This window comes from Scyliorhinus torazame, chromosome 4 (assembly GCF_047496885.1).
Source record: "Scyliorhinus torazame isolate Kashiwa2021f chromosome 4, sScyTor2.1, whole genome shotgun sequence".
Lineage (NCBI taxonomy): Eukaryota > Metazoa > Chordata > Chondrichthyes > Carcharhiniformes > Scyliorhinidae > Scyliorhinus > Scyliorhinus torazame.
Window position 1 is genome coordinate 216886418 of NC_092710.1, and position 21419 is coordinate 216907836.

The 21419-nt window shown below is 45.4% G+C and overlaps 1 protein-coding gene across 50 annotated transcripts in view; it reads left to right on the forward strand.

The window, feature by feature from the left end:
• Window positions 1–21419, forward strand: part of LOC140410753 (uncharacterized) — a 526658-nt gene that overhangs the window by 212140 nt on the left and 293099 nt on the right. For all 50 annotated transcript variants that reach the window (XM_072499281.1, XM_072499289.1, XM_072499285.1 and 47 more), the window contains 2 exons: window positions 16104–16142; window positions 19241–19279. In XM_072499281.1, coding sequence (XP_072355382.1) covers window positions 16104–16142; window positions 19241–19279 — 78 coding nt within the window. The remainder of the gene's footprint in view (window positions 1–16103; window positions 16143–19240; window positions 19280–21419) is intronic.

The window sequence follows — 21419 nt, forward strand, 5'->3', positions numbered from 1 at the left end:
AACGAACCACTTTGCAGCACAGTGTCGTTTATCAGCAACTGTTCCAGTAACCAAATTTTAAAAGTCCTATAGTGTTTTCAGACGAATCCAAAGTGTGCAGAGTAAAAATCCAACATTGTAGTGGATAGGGAGGATTGCTCACCATATTCACTTTTGGATACTTTCATGACAGAAGCAGTCACTAGGATTAATTTACTGGACTGAGATGAAAGACCATGAAAGAGCTCGCAAAGATAATTAAGGAGTGGACTGGCTCATTAGAAATAAATGGAGAATTAATACCATTTAAAATTGACACAGGAGCGCACGTAAATATTATCACCTACCAATCCTTAAAGCAAGCTATTGACAAACTACTAATAAAGCAATCCACTTGTAGACTCGAAGATTACAATGGTAACAAGATAGTCACAAGAGGATCCTGATGTCTTGTTGTTACGAATGGGAATATTGAGATACCCATCGACTTTGAGGTGGTAGAGGGTGAGAAATCATCATTAATTGGATTGGATGCTTGTAAAAGGTTGCAGCTAGTTGAAAGGGTTCTCTCAACCAGTACTTCAGCTGACCAAGATAAGGAGTCAAGGGAAGATTTTGGTGTTGTGGACGACCTCTCCAAAGCTACCACTGATGCTGACACTTCAGAATTCAAGACAACCACTGATGCTGAAACATCAGTACCTGAGATAGTCCAAATAATGGAATCTCAAGCGCATCTATTTACCGAGATACCAGCAGTGTCTGACTGCAAACGACCGACCATAAAAGCCGAAACTGAAAAGGATTGGACGCTCCAGAAGGTGAAACAATACCTAAAAGAAGGAAAACCTGCAGGATGTCGATCTGCCTTTTGAGATATAAGAGATGATCTTTCTACAGTAGATGTTTTCCTGCTCAAGGGAAACAGGATAGTGATTCCTGCCAGTTTATGTTTAGGGATTCTGCAGCAAATTCATGAGGGTCACCAAGGCATCAAAACGTATTGTAGGAGAGATATAAACAGAGATATTGACCAGTATGTTCAAGCATGTCCAATTTGCCAGATGCATCAGCCTGCACAGAGCAAAGAAACCATGCAACAGGTGGAAATCGTTACCAGTCCATGGAACAAAGTGGGCATGTGTCCATTTCCAGGGTCATGACTACCTGATAGTCATAGACTTTTACTCCAACTTTCCAGAGGTGATGATGCTGAAAGATTCGACTGCCAGATTGGTGAGAAAGGCAACAAAATTGATTTTTGCACATCATGGGATACCTCTTAATGTTGTCTCTGACAATGGTCCGTGTTTCTCAAGTTGGGAGTGGACACAGTTTGCAGAGCAATATAATTTCAATCATGTCACGTCTAGCTCATGTTATCCACAGTCTAATGGAAAAGCAGAGAAAGGAGTAGGGATAATTACGAAGTTATTCCGCAAAGCGAGTGAAGATGGTCAAGACATATCATAGAAGTTAATTATCATGGATAATTATCGTTAGCATTGTCAGCATACCGAGCGACACTGTTATCAACTAATCTATCACCTGCTCAAATGTTAATTGGTAGATGACTCAGAACCACATTACCAGAGATCACCAGTCCTGAAATGGATAATAAAGAGATACGTGAATGTATCATGGCAACAAAACAGAAGCAACAAGAGGTCTCAAATAGATGAACCAAACATCTGTCTGAACTTCAAGAAGGTAACTATGTGAGAATTCAGAATCCAGAAGGAGGGTGGCAACATGTTCTGGGAAACAAGTAGCACCTAGGTTATACTTAGTACAAACAGAACAGGGATCGCTGTTCAGGAGAAACAGATGATCATTGCTGCGTGTCAAGCACAAAGTTCAACCTCAGCTTTCGACTGTTGTACCACGTGATAACATGGATATGGAATCATTGTTTCTCTCACCATGAGGCATTGGCATCGAAAGGAATTCCATCCGATTTTGAAGTGGTGTTGAAAGGAATTGTGAAAGTTATGAATTTAATTAAATGCAGCACACTCAATTTTAGACTTTTTGAGACTTTGTATTCTGATATGACGGCCGAGCACAGTAAGTTGGCTGTCAAGGGGTCGGGTGCTAGTCGGAGTTTACAAACTGAGGTGTCAAACCTATGCTTTTCTACTTGAGAAATCATCCCCTCTGGCTGATTTGTTTGCTGATGAAACTTGGATGCTAACTATGTCTTACCTTGCAGACATCTTTTCATTTTAAATGAACTAAACCTCTAATTGCAAAGGACGAATGATGAATGTTCTTGGCACTGAAGAAATCGATGCTTTCCAAAAATCATTGTAAGTTTGGCAATTGTGAGTGCTAAGCCAAAACAACTACAAGTTCCCACACTGCTCGGACACGTCGATGAAAACAGTGTTAGTTGGGGAACTGTCAATAGGCTGGCAAACCTTATTCAGTCACATCTGGCTGCACTGATCAACAGTTTTTGTCGCTACTTTCCACTGTTGCTACTTTCTAGATGAAAAGTTTAAGATTTTGAGAGAGAAGAGGTGGGTGAAAAATATCTTTTGAGTTTGAGACCCCAGAGTCAATTATTAACTTGTAGTTTACTCCAAATGAAGAGACTGAGCTTCTGCACCTCAGATGTGACAGCACATTAAAAACACGCTACAAGTCAGCATTCTGGAGTAGTGTCTCCGAGGAGTATCCGGAGCTGAGTAAAACAAGCATTTTGTTGCTTTTGTCCTTCACAACAACCTACATGTGCGGGGTTGGATTTTCCATTCTCACAAAGATGAAGATGGCACAAAGGAACCAGCTGAACTCTGCATCTGATATGCACATTGCCCTCTCTTCCTGTGAACCTGATTGGAGTGAGATTATGAGGACCAAGCTGGCTCACCTGTCGCATTAAAGGTAAAGGAAGATGGTGGGTTGCGAAGGTCGGCCGGCGTGGGTCCTGAAGAATAATTGGTTGGTAACAATGAATCCCGAGCAAAAATGTTTGAAAAATACTGATCTACAAGATGCACTGCAGGAACTCGCCTAGGTTCCTTAGGCAGCACCTTCCAAACCAATGACCACTGCCATCTTGAAAGAAAAGAGCAGCAAATACTTGGGAACCCCAACACCTGAAGGTTCCCCTCCAAGTCTCTCATCACCCCTACTTGGAAATGCGTCCTTCACATTCGCTTGGTCAAAATCCTAGAACTCCTTCCCTACCAGCACAGTGGGTGTACGTACAGGGACTGCAATCGTTCAAGCTACTCATAACACAGGGTTGCCACTACCACTTTCTGAAGGGCAATAAATGCTGGCCTAAAAATTTGCAATATACAACAACTCCAAAACAGAATTAATTATGAAGTCAGCAGGACATCTTGCTGCTTTGTTACGTACATAACACAACTAATGTAGCACAAAAAGCTGTATTTCTAAATGCTGAAACATGCGTAAATTAGAATTCAATTTCAGTTCAGTAACTCTTGTTATAGATTTAAAGATGGGCCAGTTTTTTTTTAATCAAGGCTTTACCTGATCAATTTTGCCTGACTAAATGTGCTCTACTCCTCTTGCATGAGTTTTTTTTTTCTGCATCACTTGCCATTCACAGACCAGCAGATTACTTACAGTTAAACACCAAAATCACTCTTAAACTAATCAGTTGGAGCCATACAAGTGCAGTGCTGGTTGATTGATAATCTACATTTCAGTTCATCCTCTTTGAAAAGCTTTCACTCAGCACTCCACCTTTCTGGCACAGCTGAGAGGATGAACTCCCTGCAGGGCTGCGCCTTATATGTTACACAGCGTAGCATGTTGGAGCACCAGTACAAAAGGGTTCATTTAATGAGGATTTAACTCCATTAATAGGCATATCTAAGCTTCTCAGTTGGGATTATTTCAATGAGATATTTTACTTACATTATACATGAATGTGTTACTTCACTTTTAAAGAAAATTTCATTGAGTAGGCTGGCTCTTGTGTGAACTGACTGACCTCCTGTGCAACATGTATATTTTATATATTCCACTGGCGTTACCCTGGACAGTTCTTCATTATAGATTGTCTTACATTTGCAACATCTGCAGAAACTGAAAGAAGGCCTGCATATGATGCCAGGTGCTGAAATTGTAAAAGAATCTAATTACCCATTTTTTGTCCACTTGTTAAAAGGATACCAAGGGGGGTGATTCACCATCCTGCTGCAATGGGGTTTCCCATTGGGGGCAGCCCCACATCGATGGGAACACACTGGGCTGCCGGCGCAATGGAGAATCCCGTCAGCGGAGGATCCAGCCCACATGTTTTCATGTGCGGGGCTGGGGGGGGGGGGGGGCGGTGGGGGGACACGTGAAGAATGTTCATCGTATTTAATACAGTGACATCACACATAAGTAAAGTGATCATGTGATATAGCACCATTAGGTTGTGAATTTGTAAACAAATGGAAGAAAGGTTTGCAAAAAACTTGTTCATGAAAGTGATTTTTCTTTAAGGCTGCAAGTCAGAACATTGAGTTGAAATGTCATGATGCCGAGAAAAGGCATGAGGTGTTAATTAGCATTATTTGAACTGCTGTGGAATGGTAACAAACAACTTTTGCACAAAATGCACATTTTAACACAATTTGCGACAAAGATCAATGGTGATGTATGATTTCTGTGTTGTTAAGGATGAAGGATGGAAGCACAGTGTTCCCCTATATAAACAAATAACAAGAACTGAATAGAATTCAGATGAACTTAAATTTTAGGTTCAGTTTAAGTTCTGGGGAGACAAGATCTATATCCTCGAATGTGAGTGATTATATTTTAAGTCATTCCTTTTCTCGACAAAGACCTATGGCTCTCCTGATCAGATTAAGCTACTTACATTGCAGAACATAGATGATTGAGAAGGGAATAGTTGGAACCTCCATTATTTTAGTTTTGACACTACATAGACAGTATTTTCAAATGGTTGTAGTGTTGTAACATGTGCCATAATTCGCCAGCCGTTGTGATTTATTTCTCCCGCTGGCAGCGCATACCCACCCACGGGATTCCCAGCAGCGTAGGGTGGCTTCAATGTGAAATCCCATTGACAAGTAGCAGGAGTATAGAATCCCTCCGCTGGTGAATGGCACACCACCGGAAAACACGCGGCATCCAGAGCATCCAGCCCATGATATCGGGCGTGGTGACTCAATGGTGAGAATCTTGAGACTTGTATTTTAAAAATGAATTGTGGGGCAGTACGGTGGCGCAGTGAATTAGCCCTGCTGCCTCACGGTGCCGAAGTCCCAGGTTTGATCCCGGCTCTGGGTCACTGTCCGTGTGGACTTTGCACATTTACCCCATGTTTGCGTGGGTTTCGCCCTCACAACCCAAAAGATGTGCAGGCTAGGTGGACGCTAAATTGCCCTTAATTGGAAAAAAAGAATTGGGCACTCTAAATTTATATATTTTTTAAATGAATTGTTTATTGTTCGACTTTACTGATATACAAAACCCAGGTTACAGTCCTGCATGAAGCTGCTACTCCATGCAGATAGCCTTCCAGAGTGTTTTCTCTGATTCTGTTACTACATGATTCTATACATCAAACTGTCGTGTTGGGTGTCCTGGTCTACAAACAGGTCAACACGGCTGGAGATGGTGTAACTCTATTTTATTAACAACTCAACTGTAATAACATACTGTAACTTTGGGTACGTGCATTACCAGCTGATCTGTGGACCCTGTCCTATCACTATCTAGGTGAGGAACTCAACACATGGTGAATGTCTGAGCGGCAGGCTGTGAGCTCTGTGCTCTGAGCTGGTTGCTGCTAGAATGAGCGGGAACTCTGGTGTCCCCTGTCTTTACAGTGCGTATGCTCTCACTGGTGATTGGCTGCGATGTTGTGTATGCTGGTTGGTCCTACTGTATGTCCATCAGTGTGTCAGTGTGTGTGTGTGATTGCACTATGATATGCTGATGTATATCATGACATCCCCCTTTTTCGCAAAGAATATGTGCCTATATGAGAATAAATGAAGTGTAGTGAGTGTGTCTGATCATGTGTGTGCATTATTTACATCAATATGTACATGTGGCTATACTATATACACGGGAAGGTGCCAGGTGCAGAGGAAAACTATGTTACACCAAGAACGAAACTAATGCTATTAACAAACGATGAAAAACTCTTAAACAGTACGGCAGAACAAGTCAGTGAGTCCAATAGTGCAAGATTTATAAATCAAGTCTCTGGGGTGGGCGACGAATTCGGGTTGACCGCCTCAAGGGTGGTTCAGGATCCACCGGCTGAGGAATGGGCCGGGCCACGGTTGAGTGAGGAGGAGGCAGGGTATCCGGAAGCGCAACAAAGTCCATGTCAGGGACAACAGGAGGGTGTGGCACCGGTGCAGAATTTTGTAGCGAGCGTGGAACCAGACGAAGGGCACGCCGATTGCGGTGGCGAATGGAGCCATCAAGCAAACGAACCAGAAACGAGCGGGGAGCCACCTGTCTAAGAACCTTAGCGGTTGCCGACCAACCACCCTCCGGAAGATGTATGCGGACATTATCTCCAGGCACCAGGGCAGGAAGATCAGTTGCCCGAGCATCATGAGCCGCCTTGTGTTGCTCACGCTCTTGTTGCATCCGCCGAAGTACAGGAGCAAGGTTGAGGTCTGGGACGTGAATGGCCGGCACAGTGGTCCTGAGGGTGCGACCCATAAGCAGTTGGGCCGGCAATAGGCCCGTGGATAATGGGGCCGAATGAGAGGCCAGCAAGGCGAGGCAGAAGTCAGATCCTGCATCAGCAGCCTTGCAGAGGAGCCGTTTTACAATGTGGATGCCCTTCTCTGCTTTGCCATTTGACTGAGGGTGCAGGGGACTGGACGTCACGTGTGCAAAGTTATATGCACTAGCAAAAGAAGAACATTCCTGACTCGCGAAGCAGGGGCCATAGTCTGACATCATGGTGAGCGGAATGCCGTGGCGAGCAAAGGTCTCCTTACAGGCCCGAATAACAGCCGATGACATGGTGTCGTGCAGGCGTATGACCTCAGGATAGCTGGAAAAGTGGTCGATGGTGATGGTGTAGTCCCTGCCGAGCGCATGGAATAGGTCCACGCCCACCTTCGACCAGGGGGACGTGACCAACTCATGGGGCTGAAGGGTCTCACGGGGTTGTGCCGGCTGAAACCGCTGACAGGTGGGGCAATTGAGCACAGTGTTGGCAATGTCCTCATTTATTCCAGGCCAGTGTACAGCCTCTCGGGCCCTCCGTCGGCACTTCTCAACGCCGAGATGGCCTTCGTGCAGCTGTTCTAAGACAAGCCGGTGCATGCTGTGTGGGATCACGATGTGGTCCAGCTTCAGGAGGACACCATCCACGACTGCCAAGACATCCCAAATGTTGTAAAACTGTGGGCATTGTCCCTTGAGCAACCCGTCCGTCATGTGGTGCATCACACGTTGCAGTAGGGGGGTCAGCCGCAGTCTAACGGCGAATGTGGGCAAGGCGTTCGTCAGTGGCCGGCAGATTGGCAGAAGTGAAGGCTACATGTGCGTCAACTTGGCAAACGAACCCCTCTGGGTCGGATGGAGTTTCCCTGGGATGGACTGCCCTGGACAGAGCGCCTGCTATGATCACGTCCTTACCCGGGGTGTATACAAGTTGGAAGCGTACCTCCGGAGTTTGAGCAGAATGCGCTGGAGGCGAGGGGTCATGTCATTAAGGTCTTTTTGGATGATGCCAACCAGCGGGCGATGGTCGGTCTCCACAGTGAACTGGGGAAGGTCTGTAGCCACCTAAAATGGCTGATTCCCGAGTAAAATGACCAAACCCCGTTGTAAAATGGCGAACGAAAGAGGCTGATGGGAAAATCAGCCAACAGGACTCAAACGGACAGCTGCAGACAGAGCAGTGTATTCGGCTCTGGGGAAGTCGGCCCAGACCGATACCTGCAACCATTAACAACACATCAACCCAGCCATCTGCAGTTTAATCAGCGATCCCCGGGAACAATTGCTACAAATTAGCAATTGAAAGCCGATCCAGACCTTTCGGCGCCAGCAGTGGCCGAGACAAAGAAAGGGAAACGACCACCCCCCAATCAAGGAATCGCCCCATTATTGGAGCATATCGAACCCAGTGATTGGGACCAAGTCCAATCACTTGGGACCAGGGTCAAGGTCCGCCCTGAGAGGCGGGAAGCCCCTGGGAACTATAAAGATAGGGGCCAAGTTCAGATCGACCCTTCTTCTACTCGCAACCTTCGAGACCCTCCGACGAAAGAACAAGTAAGTCTTACTCCAGCGATCGCTACCAGATAGGTGTTCCAGACTATCGACCCGTACCAGCCTTTTTGAATCCCGCAGGCCAGACCCAATTCGATAAGCCATTCGTTTCCCTGACCTGGTGGGCCATCACCAAAGTTAAGTATTGGCCTTCAGTGGTAGGTAATAGTCTAGAAGTAGGATTATTGTATAAGTATTTATTGCTGTATATAATAAATGATCGTTGATTTAACATTTACTAAGCGGTGTGCTGTATTATTAATCATTACTTGAGCTTGAACCACGTGGCGGTATCAGAAAGATACCTGGCGACTCATGAGCAAAGGTGACAGAATTAGAGCTAATAAAACTAAGGCTAATAAGAGCAACATTTTGGCGACTCCGCCGGGACCCGATCTAGAAGTGGAAAACCACTCCGGGAGAACCCAAGAAATTTTGAAATCGAATCCAATTGGAAACAAAAAAACCACAAGTGTTCAAGCAGTTCTGATTAATAATTCACAATTCGGAAGTGTGTGTATGCATGCAAAACTAACAGGGCTATAAGGTAAAACTAATAGATTTTTGTTGTGTCAAAACTGTCGGAAGTCTGTATTTTCGGAAATTAGCGCAAGCCGTACCCGCATCTACGACACCACCTTAGCCCCCTGTTCCAAATTTAACCGAAGCAAGCAGATAGGAGAGATGGCCATGCAGGCAATGCAACGCCTCATGAACCCCGAGGAATTTGCGGTCGCAGCGACCAGCAGCAGTAGAATGGGACAGTGCCCCACTTGGGAAGAGGAAATTCGGAAATACGTCAAGGGCAAAGGATGGCTCATGTGGAATGATTTCTGTAATAATGACGACTCAGGTCCCGGAAGTATAGGGCATACTTGGTGGGAATACTTGGTCTTTTAACCACCCACTTCTCGTTATCAGCCTCCTCCAAGGGATCATAACTACTACAGGCATTCCGTCCTGCCTCTGTGGCATGGGAGATAAGGATGCGGGTCCATTTGGCCATATTGTCTGGGAACAAATGGGCATGGTCTACGTCTCCAAAAACGGCTTCAAAGTGAATCCACAGGCGTCCTGCGAACGCTGTGGGGTGTTCAGACTTCTTCTGCCTACATTTATTTAGGCCATCTACGGGGTCGCCCCGGTCATACCCGATCGCATCCAGGGTCGCGGTATGCATTTCTGCAAGGGTGCTCCCTCCTACGTTCCTCACCCACGAGAAAGCCGTGGAGCAATTAGTTGGTAATGTAAAAATGGCTCAGTTAGCAGCCGCAGTTAAATTGGGCACTAAAAAGAAACAGAGCAAGGCCTGTTTTGATAAGGCAATGCATGCAACGGAGTATGATATAGGACAGCAAGTGATGTTGTCTGTATATAACCCCAGCACATTCCTGTCTCCAAAATACTCGGGTCAGTACTCCATTACGGATAAAGTAAGCCCATCGGTCTATAAAATTAAATACCCAAATGGTAAGACTGCGTGGTTTCATATAAACCAGTTAAAGGCTTATGGAGCACCGTCAAACCACGCCCACCACGTCATGCTTGATGCAGCAGACCACACCCCGCCCACAGCCAACGTACCCCGCCACAGCCAACGTAACCAGACCAACCCCCACCACGTCCAGCCCAGCCACAGACTCGCCCTCGACTCCACCCCCAAAATCTACACTCCGCCCCGGAACACCCACAGACTGCAGCAGCAGAGACAGCGACTGTGACTCGGACGATAGCCACAGCACGCCTCCCTACTATCCCCATACAACCGGACCCACACCCAGCAACTCTGATTTCGACTCCAGTGATACCTTCATGATCACTTTTCTAAACAAATCCCACCACCGACCACCGAACCACACGGACGACCCCGACTTTGCCCCCACACAACTCGACACAACTCATTGGCACCGCGACAATTCCTACAGACTCGTCCGCAACAACGAAAGCAACCCCAACTCACACCAAGCAGCCCTTTCAGCCCTAATTCACTCCAGAGTTTGGCACCCGGGAGAAGGGGACGACCTTGAGTCTGACTCCCAAGCCGCCAACCCCTTTGCGACCCTGTTCGCAACAGAGAACTGAGGTGTCCACATGATGTTTAAAGGAAACGCTTGGGAGAAGTGTTGTTCTTCCTGATGGAACCTGCAAGATGTTTTATGTTGTTCGTACGTTTGCTTTGAGTTGTTCGTCCTACAGAAATTTTTTTCCAGCCGCTTGTTCAGCGGTACCAACTTATCTGCAGATACCTGGTCAGCAGACCAGACGCTTGTTCAGCAGAACTAGCTTGTCTGCAGAAGCCCTTTGAGGCATCAAGCTTGGTGAATATTTTTTGCCTGAGCCATCTCGCACGTGATCTCCTCACGTTTGGGTATAGGGTAATGTTCCTTCATTATATTGCGATTTAAGTCTTTCGGGTCAATACATCTAGGGAGCTCGCCGGAAGGCTTCTTGACGCACACCATGGAGCTGACCCATGCAGTTAGCTCCATCACCCGGGAAAGCACTCCTTGGTCCTGAAGATCCTGCAGCTGCTGCTTGAGGCGGTCCTTGAGGGGTGCTGGGACTCTGCGAGGTGCATGAACTACCGGGGTGGCATCCTGTTTGAGCAGGATTTTGTATGTGTGGGGCAGTGTACCCATGCCCTCGAAAGCATCCTGGTTGTGAGAGAGGATTGAGTTTAGTTGCGCCCTGAATTCCGCATCTTGGAAGTCAGACGTGCCTTCTGGAGAGAGAGAGTGTACACGCTGAACGAGGTGGTGGAGTTTGCACGCCTGTGTGCCTAGCAGAGAGTCCTTTGAGAGCCCACGATCCCGAAGGGTAAGATGGCTTTACGCGAGTTGTGCGTCACTTCGAGTTGGCACGACCCCGTGGCGGGGATGACGTTGCCATTATAGTTGACCAGTTGACAGATGGATGGAAGAATTGCTGGTTTGACCCTCAGGGTTTGAAATGCTGACCATGCGAGGAAATTTGCAGAAACACCAGTGTCCAGGCAGAATGTGATCTGGGATCGGTTGACCATCAGGGTGGCACACCACTCGTCGTCCAGATCAATGCTGTGCACCGACAGCGGCTGGTGCGTTCTACTCGGGGACAGCTTGTTATTGTTGATGACAGCAATGTGGAAAGGCTCCCTGTCCTCAGTGTCACTGGTCTGTATGATATCAGGATCGGACTCGGTGAACGTGGGTAGAATTGCCCGAACATTTCTGCGAGGCTGGTTAAACTGTTGCGATTTGGCAGGTTTAGGTGCTCGACAGCAGGCAGCATAGTGGCCAAGCCTGCCACAGCGTCGGCATTGTCGCGCTTTGGCCGGACATTGCCACTTTAAATGGGCAGAGCCACAGTTGTCGCACGTCATGACGTCAGTGCGTTCGTTGCGCCACCGCGCATGCGCGGTGCGGTCTCGCATAGTGCGCGCCTGCGCATCACGTTCCTCCGTGTCAACGTCCCCTCTTTTGGCGCGTACAAGCGCGGGAGGCCTCGCAAAGCATGCAAAATGGCCGCCGCGGGCCGGGAGGTACTCGATCGTCTGGACCCGCTCCGCCTCGTGGGGCCCCTGCCGCGCTGTTTCAGCCGTCTGGATGTGTGAGTACTGGCTGGTGGCGTTCTCATGCAGGACGCAGGTCTCAATGGCCTTCGCTAGGGTGAGTTGCTTGATTTTAAGGAGCTGCTGGCGCAGTGTGTCCGACATGACCCCGAAAACTATCTGGTCGCGTATCATGGAGTCAGAGGTGGGCCCATAGCCGCAGGACTGCGCGAGGATGCGGAGGTGCGTTAAATAAGACTGGAAAGGACATCCTTACCCTGCAGGCACTGCTGGAACAGATACCTTTCGAAGCTTTCGTTGACTTCAACGCTGAAATGTTCATCACATTTTAGGAGTACCGTCTTGTATTTGGTTTTGTCCTCGCCATCCGCGAATGTCAGGGAGTTAAAAATGTGGATGGCGTGTTGCCCTGCCGTGGAGAAAATGAGGGCAATCTTCCTGGTGTCCGATGCATTCTCACTGTCTGTGGCCTCTAGGAAGAGCTGGAAGCACTGTTTAAAAAGCTTCCAATTCACCCCGAGATTGCCAGCGATGCGTAGCGGTGGCGGCTGGTTGATGTTCTCCATGCTGCAGGATGGCGGATTGCTGATAAGCTGCAGGTAGGTCTCACAGGGGCTAGTATGCGTCCACTCCTGGAACCATGTCGTGTTGGGTGTTCTGGTCTACAACCAGGTCAACACAGCTGGAGATGGTGTAACTCTATTTTATTAACAACTCAACTGTAATAACATACTGTAACTTTGGGTACGTGCATTACCAGCTGATCTCTGGACACTGTCCTATCACTATCTAGGTGAGGCACTCAGCACATGGTGAATGTCTGAGAGGCAGGCTGTGAGATCTGTGCTCTGTGCTGGCTGCTGCTAGAATGAGCGGGAACTCTGGTGTCCCCTGTCTTTATAGTGCGTGTGCTCTCACTGGTGATTGGCTGCGATGTTGTGTATGTTGGTTGGTCCGACTGTATGTCCATCAGTGTGTCAGTGTGTGTGTGATTGCACTATGATATGCTGATGTATATCATGACACAAACCAGGAGCAGTGTTATTCTCCAGTCCCACATTAAACATTGCTCTGCTGAACAGTAACAGCTTTACACTTCAATGGCATGCAAACAAGATCACAACAGTGGGCTCATGGTCCGGTGCTGCTGAGTTTTACAAATGGCAGTTCCAGAGGTTGTGTCAGCATCCCAGTGCCTCTGGGACAGTTCAGAATTTTTAATAGGTTAGCATTGGGTGGGGTGGGGGTTTGGGAGGGAAGAATGGGAAAAGTTCTCAGCTCCAATTAACTGCTCCTTAAACCTTTTAAAGCGCACGTTAAAGGGCCTGTCTGGAAGAAAATTTAATCTTCACAATTTTTCCCGGAGAGCTCGAACATTCTTGTGCACATTCATGCACAGCTGTCGAGTTCACCTTGGGGGTCTTAATAAATTTGTATAGATGGTTTGTTGGGCCAATTAATGCTGACATGAGTTCTAGCCTTTATTTGTACTGCAATAGCCTTTCTGTCTTGCTCCACTTCCTGACCTCCTGGGGAGCTGCGTATTCAAATTGGCAAGACAATGGGCAACCCCCAACATGGTTGCTGCTTGCCTTTGCTGAGCATCCCCTCTCCAGTGTCTCTAATTAGACATAAAACTAGTCTGGTAGCCAATTGGGACAATTGAATTTGAAGATTGTGTTGCTAGTACAACACAGTCCAACCCAGAATTCATCAAAATGTTGGGTTCCTGATCCCACATTGAATATCTGGCCCAACAGTTATACAAAGATAAGGAAGTTGCCCCTCACCAATGGACTTAGAAAGCTACGCGATGGAGGGTAGAATATTATACTGAAAGAGCAATTAAATATCAATGCAACCATTTCATGAATGTGGAAAAGGCAGAATGGGATCCTAAAGTGGGTCACAATCTTCCTTGTGTGATTAATCCTCGTAGTACATCATGATGACCTTTAGTTGCTCGGGCAACTGCTTGATATAGGTAATAGTTAAGAGTGGCTATTCAAATCAAACTCAAATGTTAGTGGCATGCCGGTATATTGTGAACTTTTAGTCAATACTGTAAAACCTGAACACAAACAAGCTATTAAAATGACTGCTGCAAATCATGTGACCATTAGCATTTTAGCTACAGATAGTATCAAATCTCAAGTGAATTCCTAATTATATAACGACATTCACAGCCATTGTCTGTCTCCATGTTTCAAAGTGGAAGATAAAAATAAATGGTGGCAATTGGAAGTGAATGGCCCCTATCACAGTCCCATTTGATTGTCTCCAACCCTCAGAGGTGTTAACCCACAACACAGAATGTGGTATCAAAATAAATACCCCTCCTTGTTTGGAAACACACTTGAATTTGTTGAAAGTCACTTGGTGAGGGAGCCATGTTGTAGGCTTTAATAAAAAAACAGTCATGAGTTGGCTGCAGGCACCAAAGCCATCAAAACCCATAGTTCAGCCAGCCTGTGAACCAGACACAAAACAAGCTGCAAGACATCAGTTAGCCAAAGTAAATAAACTCTCCTAGTTAAAATTCAACTGAAAACCAATCTCCTACAATTTCAACGACAAACATTATAGCAACTTGCTGTCAACTTTTCATTTTTACAAGACCTTCACTTCAAATTTAAAGCATTGAAACCATCTTAGAAACTAGACCAGCCTCATGAAAAACCAGAGATCATAAACCAGAGACTGAGAAACTAATATGTAAAAGTAGATCACTTTAACCTGTGCCTAATCTCAGTGTGTCTCATGCTATGTTTAATTCGGGGAAAATATGTGAGAATAAATAACCTCTTTAATTTTAAACTCTCAAAAGCTTGCTTCTGAATTATTTTACTGTGATACACACTCAAAAAAGGTAAGAAAAGGGACTCCTCCTTCCATAATTGATCATGGGAAATAAAGAGTGCACCTACAATCTGTATGTGACACCAACTGTAAATCGAATAATAACTAGATGGAGCTTGTGTAACACAAACTCTGACTATTTCTTATGGTTTTAGGGTACCTTATCCACTTTGTGGAATTGCTGTTGGCCTCTGAATGAAAGCCCAATGTGCTTGGAAAATGCTTGTATTTAGTGAGAAACCCCTTCTGGCTCCTCCACAAAATAACTGCAGGTAGCTGTTGACCCTGAAACATTGCTTTATGGCATTGCATCCCACCTCCCCCTTCTCACGAGATCAACATAAATGCCACTCTCAGCACTATAACTAGACAATTACTGATGGCAAGCTGCTTCCAGATATCAAAGAGTGCATGGGTGAACTTCAATAATTGTTTATTCCTGACTGGTGCAAAAATAAATTGGCAAAGGTAAAACCATGGCTTGCAATGGAAATTAGAGATAGTATTAGATCCAAGGAAAAGGCATACAAATTGGCCCCAAAAAAGCAGAAAACCTGAGGATTTGGCCTAATTTAGAATTCAGCAAAGGAGGGCAAAGGGATTGATTAAGAAAGGGAAAATAGAGTACAAGAGTAAGATTGTGGGGAACATTAAAACTGACAGTAAAGGTTTCTATAGGTATGTGAAGAGAAAAATATTGGTTAAGACAAATGTAGGTCCCTTACAGTCAAAAACAGTGGAATTTATAATGGGGCACAAAACAATGGCTGACCAGTTAAGTACACACTTTGGTTCTGTCTTCACAAAGGAGGACACAAATAACATACCAGAAATGTTGAGGAACATAAGGTTCAGTGAGAGGGAGGAACTGAAGGAAATCTATGTTAGTAGTGAAATAGTGTTGGGGGAATTGATAGGATTGAGAGCCAACAGATCCCCAAGACCTGATAATCTACAGCTCTGTGTATGTAAGAAAGTGGCATGAGAAATAGTGGTCCAGAAAATACAAAAATTGGATAATTTATTTTTCTTAAAAAGCTCCTTCGAAATTTGTCTAGATATATCATCAAAAAATGAAACTTTTTTTATAACTGGGGGGTGGAATTTCTGCAGGTGTTAGGATCATAAGAACAGGATAGGCCTTCAGTTCTTTAAGTCTGGTTCCCCATTCCCCAGTGATGGTGTTTCCCGATTTCCCTCTGTAACTTTGCCGGAGGATTGACAGGAGTCTCAGAGAAATGGTGCAAACACTCGACAATGCCACTGCTGAAGTTGCAGCAGGAGATTGGAATGAGTCCAACAAAAATTCCAGTCGACATTACATGCTGCAATACAGTTACTCAATGTTCTAATATGCCTCTAAACTACACATTTTTATTTGCTGTTCTTATAAAGGTTTTACTTTTTGCAAATTGTACTGATGTTCATTAAGAGTGAAAAAATCTAAACAGCTATTTTCGTTTCATAGAGAAAATAAAGAAGCAAAAACCTGCTGCTGCTGAGAAAGGTAAAGAAGCAATCAGTTTGATGTGTTGATATTTTTGTGTTCATGGGATGTGAGCATCACAGTTCAGGTGAGCATTCATTGCCCATCACTTCTTACCCTCAAGAAGGTGGTGGTGATGAGCTATCTTAAACTGTTGCATCCTGTGTGGCATGAGGACACTGACAGTACTGTTAGAATTTTGACCCAGGAACATGTTTCCAAGTAAAGATGGTATGTGACTCGGTTGGGGACTTGAAAGTGGTGGCGGTCTCATGCATGTTCTGCCTTGTCTTTCCAGATGGTAGAGGTCAAGTGTTCAGTAGATATTGTTAAACAAGCCTTGGTGAAGTACATCTTGTAGATGGTACTTGCTGCAGCCATAATGCAGTGGTGGAAGGAGTGAATGTTTAAAATGGCGGATGAATGCTGATGAAGCAAGTTGCTTTATCCTGGATTGTATCAAACGTTTGAGTATTGTTGAAGCTGGGAATTCTATGTAATGCAAACCGTACACATGAACATGTGCAGGAATACCTCTGTAAGGAGTACACACACAGTTTAGCTCTGTGAGGAGCAGAATTTTCCCAAAATTTGTCAGTGTCAGGTTCAGACCGAAAAATGGCATTAATCTCTCCAGATGAACAGCCAAGTTTTTGCTCCATGTTTTTTGACACTGAGAATCTAGGGATATGGTTTGCACCGCCATCTTAAAGATGGCCCCCTTTTCTACATCTGGGAATACCACCAGGTATCGTCAGACTTTCCCCATCACCTCCCCCATCCCACCCCCACCCCCGACAACCAGACATCTTCTCCCCCCCCGCGCACACACAGACACACATACCCCATTAAGATAGACAGACCTAAGCAAACATAGGACACATAGATCAGTTCAAATACCAGAATGACAGGGAGTGGGATAGCTTGATCTTGGTTTCGGACAATGCTCGGCACAACATCGAGGGCTGAAGGGCCTGTTCTGTGCTGTACTATTCTATGTTCTATGTTCTATATGCTATACTGTCACGAATGGCGGTGGACAATTGAACAACTAATGGTAGGAGGAGGCTCCACAAATATTCCCTTCCTCAATGTTGGGGGAGCCCAGCACATCAGTGCAGAAGACAAGGCTGAAGTATTTGCAATCATCCTCAGCCTGAACTGCTGAGTAATTGATCTATTTTGGCCTCCTCTGGAGGTCCCCAACATCACAGATGCCAGTGTTCAGCCAACTCAATTCATTTTAAATGAAAGGCTGAAGGCACTCGATACAGCATAGACTATGATCTCTGACAGTATCCCAGAACTAGCTGCGCCTCCAAGCTAAATTGTTCCAGTACAACTGCAGCATTGGCATCTACCCAGCAATGTGAAAAATTTCCCACAAATGTCATTCCCATAAATAGTATTCCCATAAATCCAATTGGCCAATTTACCACTCCATCAGTCGACTTTCACTCATCATCAGCAAAGTGATGGGAAGCTGTTGTCAACAGTGCTATGATTCACTTACACAATAATAACTGTTCACTTTGAGTTCTGCTAGGACCATTCGGCATCATACCACATTGAAATCTTTGTTCAAAAATGGACAAGAGCTGAACTTAAGTGGTGAAGTGAGAGTGACTGCCTTTGACATCAAGATAGCATTTGACTGAATGTAGCATCAAGGATTATGAGCAAACTTGAAGTCAATGGGAATCAGGGAAAAACGTCCAATGGTTGGAGTCATAACTGGCACAAAGAAAGATGGTTATGGTGGTGAGAGACCACCATCTCAACCTCAGGACATCGCTGCAGGAGTTCCTCGGATAGTGTCCTCAGCCCAAATATCTCCAATTGTTTTATCAATGATCATCCCTCAACCATAAGGTGATGTTTGCTGATAATGCATAATGTTCAATACCATAAGCAACTTCTCAGATACTGAAGCAGTCCATGTTCATACGCAGCACGACCTTGAACATTCTGTCCTGGGCTGATAAGTGGCAAGTAACATTCATGCCACACAAGTGCTGGGCATTAACCATCTCAAACAAGAGACAATCTAAACATCTCTCCTTGACATTCAATAGCATTGCCATCACTGAATCCCCCATTATCAACATCCCAGGGATCACCATTGACCAAAACCCTAATTGAACCAACCATATCAATACTATGGCTACAAGAGCAGGTCAGAGCCTGGGAATCCTGCGATAAGTAACTCGCTCCTGACTCCCCAAATCCTGTCCACCATCTACAAATCACAAGTCAGGAGTGTGGTAGAGTACACTCCACTTATCGGGATGAATACAGCTCCAACAACATTCGAGAAGTTTGGCACCATCCAAGACAAAGCAGCCCATTTGATTGGCACCACATCAACAAACATTCACAGCCTCCACCACCAACTTGCGTGGTAGTAGTGTACCATTTACAAGATGCACTGCATAACTCACCAAGTCTCTTTAGACAGCACCTTCCAAACCCAAGATTGCTACCACCTGGAAAGACAAGGGCAGCTGATGCATGGGAACACCGCCACCTGGATGATCCCCTCCAAGGGACTCAGCATTCTGACTTGGGAATATATCACCATTCCTTCACTGTCACTGGGTCAAAATCCTGGAACTCCCTCCCGAACAGCACTGTGAGTGTACCTATACCACATGGACTGCAGCAGTTCAGGGAGGCAGCTAACCATCATCTTCTCAAGGGCCATTAGGCATTGCCTAGCTGGTAATGCCTACATCCCACGAATGAATAATTTTTTTTTTACAAATATTGTGGCCCTCAGAAAGTGGGAATTCAGCAGCGAGTAACTCACAACAATTTCAGGCTAGTGTTTTCAATCTCTTCAGTGGGGAAAGGCTGTATTTGTTGTCAAAGTTCAACTCTTCTTGGGGTCTCTCTCTGTGACCACAGGGACTTCATCAGCGACAGTGGCCAAGTTAAGCTGCAGGTGTGTTCCAGACACACACCACTGGAATTGTACTCGTGAGAATTTTACATGCCAACATTCTAAAACCATGTTGATTCTCACTTATTATTCTGTATTTTGTAGACAGTTCATTAAGCCCTCCCTCGTTATGCCCTCTAAGGTTTAACATTAGAATTAAACTGTTTTCCTCTTTCAGAAAAAGAAAAGAAACAAAAACTGGCTGCTACTGGAAAAGGTAAAGAGTTTTCAGTTTGTCTGGTCACAGTGCGACTGCATTCTACAGAGACAAATGGTGACAGAATGAGGAACACCTGCACTACTGAATAATGCTGGTTCATATTTGGGTATATTCCTTCACCTCTTGACCGTAGTTTAAATACATTCTTAAATTTAAATATACTTAAATAGAGGAGGAGGTGATTCCATTTCGGATCTATGGTGGATATTCAGTCGCATTCATTGTTATGTATTCGCTGGTTAGCTGAATCTTATTTATCTTAGAGCAGTGCAGAGATCTAGTTCTAAATCCTAACAAATTTATTTGATAAAACTTTATGGTACCTCAGAACTTACTCGTATTTCAACGCACATGGGCCACAATTTTCCATTCTGCAGACTAAGTCTGTTGGAAAGTCAGCGTGATTCCACCTGGGCAGTGGGGCAGGAGAACACGCACAATATTTCACTTAAAATTTTTTTTTAATTGTTCCAATTAAGGGGCAATGTAGTGTGGCCAATCCACCTACCCTGCACATCTTTGGGTTGTGGGGATGGGACCCACGCAGACACGAGGAGAATGTGAAAACTCCAAATAGACAGTGACCCGGGGCCGGGATCAAACCAAGGTCATTGGTGCCGTGAGGCAGCCGTGCTAACCACTGCTCCACCGTGCCGCCCACAATATTTCACTTTGCAGTTCATTAATTGTGTATCCACGAGGATCTCGGCAAATTACATCGTGGGTGGGTAGGAAATCACCTGCTCCGCAGTTACCTTGTGGCCGAGGGTTCTGGCGCCATATATAAAGGGCACCTGGACAGACATTCACTCATTGCAGGAAAGGTAGTCTGCATTACTCCTACAGAGTCCTTGTGGCTGCAACTCATACTGGGGAAGTTGATAGATACGAGTAACCACATCCTGGGACAAACAGGATGTCTTTTGCTCATTTCTAGGTGAGAACACCGCCAGCAATTGAGCCAATGCTCGTGTTGGAGTGTTCCATTTTCACCAGCCTCTTGATTATAGAGGCCCAACTGCCTCTTCCTACTCAGGTCCTTGCTCCTGTTTGCCCTGTGTCAACTTGCAATGGGCCTGTCTGCTCCTCATCTGGATGAGAGTCATTATCAAGGCAGGGTTACCTGCAGCCTCAGTGGGTATGTGAACAAATTGAAGTAATAAATTTAGCAAACATGTTCTTTACAGGTTTCCGTCCATCTCAAAGCCAGAAGGCCAGTGCTAAGTGCTTCACGTGGCCTCCATCTGGACATGGTATTCCCACGCCACCCCTTCCAGGTAAAGGAGGCCCAGAGACAGGTGTTCCTCCCATTCATGCAGGAATGCATATGAAGACATTGCTATTTGACTATGGTGATGCCTCAAGCGGACACTTTTCTGCTAGTCTCCCTACCCTTTTGACTCTGTAGAGAAACTGTAGCCTTGGCAGCATAGAATTATAAAACATGTGGCAAGTTGCATGAGAGACTTTGGGTGAATCTCTGGCATCAGCACACTGGTTCCACATTTTACAAGATGCAGGCAGGAAACCAAATAGGAATGTAGCAAGGTTTTTCTAAATAGGCAATTTGTAAAGATTTAACATTGTTGCAGATCCAATGGACTGCAATTTGATCAGCCTCGATGAATTTAAGGATGAGTGCACAAGAGAACATGGGACATTGCTGCCTTAGCTTGTCTTTAAGAACAGCAAGGTGGTGGCAGCTGAGGCTCAACCATCTTCAGTTGCTTCATCAATGACACTCCTTCCATCATAAGGTCAAAAATAGGGATGTTCACAGATGACTGCACAATGTTCAGCACCATTCGCGACTCTTCAAATACAGAAGCAGGTAATGTGCAAATGCAGCAAGATCCAGGCTTGAGCTGACTAGTGGCAAGTAACATTTGTGCCACACAAGTGCCAGGCAATGACCATCTTCAGTAAGAGAGGATCTAACCATCGCCCCTTGACATTCAATGGCATTACCAACACTGAATCCCCCACTATCGACATTCTGGGTGTTATCACTGATCATGGATTAGCCATATAAATACTGTGGCTACCAGAGCAGGTCAAAGGCTAGGAATTCTGCGATGCATATATCACCTCCTAACCGTCCAAAGCCTGTCCACCATTGACAAGGCTCAAGTCAGGA